Consider the following 4,894-nt stretch of genomic DNA (forward strand, 5'->3'; position numbering starts at 1 on the left):
TTTTGGAAGCACTGATGTAACGAAATGAAATAACCTGTTTCCATGCACCAGCCTATAGCCCTCTGGGGGGCTGGTTCCTGCCCATGTCACTAATCATGGTCTCCACTGCAAACAGACCCACTTGGTCTTGTGTGTCATCTGCAAACATGCTGATGACACACTCAATCCCACTATCTGTGTCACTGCTGAAGATATTAAACAGTGTTGGTCCCAGTAACAACACCTGAAGGACCTCACTTATCACTGGTCCATCCAGACACTGACCACTACCCTCTGGATGTGACCATCCAGCCAACTCCTCATCCACCAAACAGTCCACCCACCAAATCCGTATCTCTTCAGATCAGACAGAAGTAGGCTGGGTAGGGACTCTGCCAAAGGCTTTACACCAGTCCAGACAGACATCTATCGTCCTTACTTTGTCCACTGATACAGTAACTCCATCACAGGAGGCCACTGGGGTGGTTAGGCAACTGTGTTTGGTGAAGCCAACCGCAAGCTCAGCATCCTCCGGACCTCGCGGTTCCTCAGGGCGCCGCGGCGCTGCTTCCTTCCGGGCCCGCTCCACAGCGAGGTCGGTAACGCCCAGAGCAGCTGCGTAAAACCGGGACGAGCCTCACCCGCAGCTGCTGCGGGAACCGACCATGCCACCACCCTGTGGTAATGCCTGTTAGGACCGGATCGGGCCTCCCTGTGCCTGACGGGAATTTTCGTCAGGCGCATCAGAGCCAGCCCGCATAGGGGCCTTACGGCCGCACTAGTCACTGCCGCGTGGGAAACGAAGTCTCTTTCGCGCTCGGCAGCCAAGGAGGAAGGATGGGTAAGTCAGACAGCCAGGCCGGCCTGGGCCAGGCCAGACCAGACCAGGCTAGGCCGAGCACAGCAGGGATGGGACCGGTCAGGCGAGGGGGCCGTGGTGGTGGCACCGAGGAGGGTCTCGCAGTGCTCTGCCTCCCTGCCCCGCGAGCTGCTGCTGGCTCCAGGCCCCGCGCCGCGTAACGCTAGGCTGTGCAGCCGCGCCGCCGCCGCCATTACTCTGCACAGCGCGGCAGGGCCTAGTGGAGGGCTGTCCCCACATAGGCAGCGCCGGGTGGCCCGGCCTGGCTAGGGTTAAGTGAGGTGCGCGCTACTCAGCCCTCACCGCTGTCGTTGTGCAGGGAAGTGTCGAGGTCTCCGCACCGCCCGGAAGCTCCGCAGCCACCGCCGCGACCAGAAGTGGCACGACAAGCAGTACAAGAAGGCGCATTTGGGCACGGCGCTGAAGGCCAACCCCTTCGGCGGTGCCTCACACGCCAAGGGCATCGTCCTGGAGAAAGTGTAAGTAGAGCGACGCGGCATCCACCGATGTGACCGGATACCGAGGCCTTTTAGGGAGGAACTTTGAGAACGGTCGCAAAACTGTAACGTTAACCTGTGTAGTGACACGTTTAGCTTGTGCCGTAGATTGTAACGTGGTTTATTTGTTACACGTAGCTGTGTTTATTTTTTACTGTAGAATCACAGACTAGTTTAGGTTGGAAGGGACCTTAAAGCTCATCCAGTTCCAACCCCTTACTTTGCTTCGGGGGGGGGGGGGGGGAATTTGTGTGTGTGCCTGGTCTTAAAAATCGCATCCACTTGTCTTCTGGCTTTTTTTTTTTTTCCCTTTAATGATTTATAAGTTTCACTGGGACATTGCCAGGGCTCCAAGATGCTCAAGATGCTTGTCTTTTTTTTTATTTCTCCCTCCAGATTTTTAATTACCGAATTAGTGTGTGTCTGTAGGTGATTAATTTTAAATTTTTACTTGGCTTAGGAATTGGGGTTTATATATTGAGTATATAAATGTATTTAATCCATATTTACAAATGTAACTAATATTTTTTGGTTTTAAGTACAGATACAACTTGCATTTAGTACAGATGAACGCAGTAACTTCTGTAATGTCTGCTGGTTTGTGATATGAATGCTTTGTTAATATATTGTGCTTCCATTTTAGTGGTGTAGAAGCTAAGCAGCCCAACTCTGCCATCAGGAAGTGTGTTAGAGTCCAGCTGATCAAGAACGGAAAAAAAATAACTGCTTTTGTTCCCAATGATGGGTGCCTGAACTTCATTGAGGTGAGTTATTTTCCAGAAGTCATCTATAAGAAGGTGCATGTCACATGGACACACAATAAAATCGCATAATTGACAGATTTAGCGGATGGCTAGTGCCATGCTGCATCTTGTGCATCTTAAAAGCTGTAACTGCAGAGACACATGAAAACATCAAGAGATGTTGTCTTGGTTTGCGTTTCCAAAACACCGAAGGGGATAATTATCCTTAATTTATGTAAATCTTCATATTTCTTCAGTATTTCCACCCTTTCCTTAGAAAGTCACTCGAGTTCAATGTTAACCGATTTTAGAATGAGGCACTGGTTTGATGTTCATGGCTTTGTAACTGTGTTTTTGATTGCAGGAGAACGATGAAGTTCTGGTTGCTGGTTTCGGCCGGAAGGGTCATGCTGTTGGTGACATTCCTGGAGTTCGCTTCAAGGTTGTCAAAGTAGCAAATGTTTCTCTCTTGGCCTTGTACAAGGGCAAGAAGGAGAGACCAAGATCATAAATTTCAATTAATTTGCCAAGAAGGTCAATAAAGCTTTTGATTGGAAAAACTTGTAGCTTATTTAAAACTTACAATATATTTTTTATGTTTATCTGCAAGTGGCGTACCTCAAGCATTAGCATGTACTGTCTTTTTTGTTGCTGGCTGGCTTTTCCTTATGTAAGGAATGCTTTGCTGCTGAGTGAATCTTTTCAACCAGCAGGTGAGCCCGAAAAGCACTTGTGTTCCCAAATTCAGCTTTTGTGTTGTGTGGATCCAACACAGTTGTGTGCAGGGGAGCTTTTTCTATGAAGAGTTACTTCTTAAAAAGAAGAGGTGGTGTAGTGGCTTGTGGACTGTCCCTGGATGCCAGTGCCTTCATGAAGGCTTCTTCAGCTTAGTAACTGGAGTCAAAACTGTCTTGATGACAAGATGCCTAAAAGAATTTGGAGAGGGGCTTTGGACAAGGGCCTGTAGGGACAGGACAAGGGGGAATGGATTTAACCTGACAGAGGGGAGATTGAGATGAGCTCTTAGGCAGAAGTTCTTCCCTGTGAGGGTGCTGAGGCCCTGACACAGGTTGTCCAGAGAAGCTGTGGCTGCCCCATCCCTGGCAGTGCTCAAGGCCAGGTTGGACAGGGCTTGAAGCAACCTGGTTTAGTGGAAGGTGTCCCTGCCCATGGGATCGAACTCGATGAGCTTTAGGGTCCCTTCCAACATAAACCATTGTATGAATCCTTCTGAAGTCTCTACCATAAACTTGTTCTGAAAACATAAACCCTTCTTCCCTAAAGCTATTGTGAAGAGGGGCCCCATGAAAAAAAAAAAAAAAATCCGGACTGTTAATGCTGCCAGTGTGCAGAGCTATAGAAATTTTGAAGGTTGGGTCCAAGCATGGCATGTGCTATGTGCACCCAGAATGACAGTGTTCTAACAGCCATAATAATCTATGCATCATTAAAAGTCAGTGTATCATTAGCACTTGTTCAGTGGCTTAGCACACATACTGCTTGTGAGATGTCTGTGTTAACTAATAGATACAGTCCAGACCTAAATTACAGACTCCCATCTTTAGAAGACACAGACTGCTGTCTTAAGATAGTGGGAATTTCACCTTCAGTCTCAAAGACTCTTCCCATGAAAACTTAAATTTCTCACTGCTAGGTCTGTCAAAAGCCCTAATGTTTCTTTGGGACTTTATCAGGAATCAAAACATTCCCTCAGGGACGCTGGGAGGAGAAACTGCATGGATTTTAATGTGCAGTCTGGAAGTTGACCTTCCTCGTATCTAAAATGGTAGCTGCAAATGCTGAAGATGGTGTTTACTGAAAAGACAACAGTTCTAGTTTCTGGTGTGAAGATAAGCAATGGCACCTGACACACAACTGATGGGGTTTAGGTCCTGAAGGGATTATTAAACCATTTATCTAATCTCTCTTCTGCTTGGTCCACAGAACTTGATCCAGGTGCCTTCATGTTACTTGCAATTCAAAGTCCTGCAAATTGGACTTAAGCAAGTTTGCCTGATTTGAAGACTTAGTGTGTTCTAGCTGTTACCGTTTAACAGCTATGTACTGACTTGAACATGTCTTTGAGCAGGGTTTTTGGCTTTCTATGCTAGAATAGAAGTATTTCTCAATAGGTGGATTTAACTTTTTGAAGATGTCTGTACCATAATCAAGTTGTGTTTCATAAATTCCTATCTTCTATCATTTTCTCTGTACTGTCCACTTTTTCAACACTGCTTTAAAATGTGATTGTCAGAACTAATAAAGCATTACAGACAAGAACACCAGCCAAGAAGCCAACATGTCCCTCTGTCAGCCTTTAAATCATTGCCAGATCTCCCACTTGGTTAACTCCACTTGGACTTACGTGTTTTACCTTGAATTTGTTCCCTTTGAAGTACATTTTGCACAAAGCTTATGGCAGTGTTACTTTCTTTGCTCCATGTTAGAGCCAGCTTATGCAAGAAAACCTCAAAATATTATTTGGCTGAAGTTAGGGTGTAAACAATTCCATTATAATCACAATTCATCTGTGTGTTGATTCAAAAGGCTCTGTTTCAATTAGTATTCATTAATTCTTGTCTCTAAATTGGAGAGACATCAATTTGATGAATGGACCACTTGGTGGATAAAGAACTGGCTGGATGGCCGCACACAGAGTTGTGGTCAATGGCTCAATGTCCGGCTGGAGACCTGTAACGAGTGCTGTCCCTCAGGGATTGGTGTTGGGACCGGTCTTGTTTAACATCTTCGTCAGTGACATGGACAGTGGGATTGAGTGCGCCCTCAGCAAGTTTGCCGGTGACACCAAGCTGTGT

General features: G+C 46.5%; 1 protein-coding gene across 1 annotated transcript; it reads left to right on the forward strand.

The window, feature by feature from the left end:
• Positions 1 to 729: 729 nt before the first annotated feature.
• RPS23 (ribosomal protein S23) lies at positions 730 to 2,638 on the forward strand. The gene is made up of 4 exons (XM_061347079.1): positions 730 to 820; positions 1,158 to 1,317; positions 1,979 to 2,099; positions 2,443 to 2,638. The coding sequence occupies exons 1-4, from the start codon at positions 817 to 819 to the stop codon at positions 2,587 to 2,589; spliced, it is 432 nt and encodes a 143-aa protein (XP_061203063.1). The 5' UTR covers positions 730 to 816; the 3' UTR covers positions 2,590 to 2,638.
• Positions 2,639 to 4,894: the final 2,256 nt, after the last annotated feature.

The sequence above is a fragment of the Neopsephotus bourkii genome, unplaced genomic scaffold (genome assembly GCF_033783945.1).
Source record: "Neopsephotus bourkii isolate Nb327-2 ecotype Australia unplaced genomic scaffold, CSIRO-AGI_Nbou_v1 NB_289, whole genome shotgun sequence".
NCBI classification, from domain to species: Eukaryota; Metazoa; Chordata; class Aves; order Psittaciformes; family Psittacidae; genus Neopsephotus; species Neopsephotus bourkii.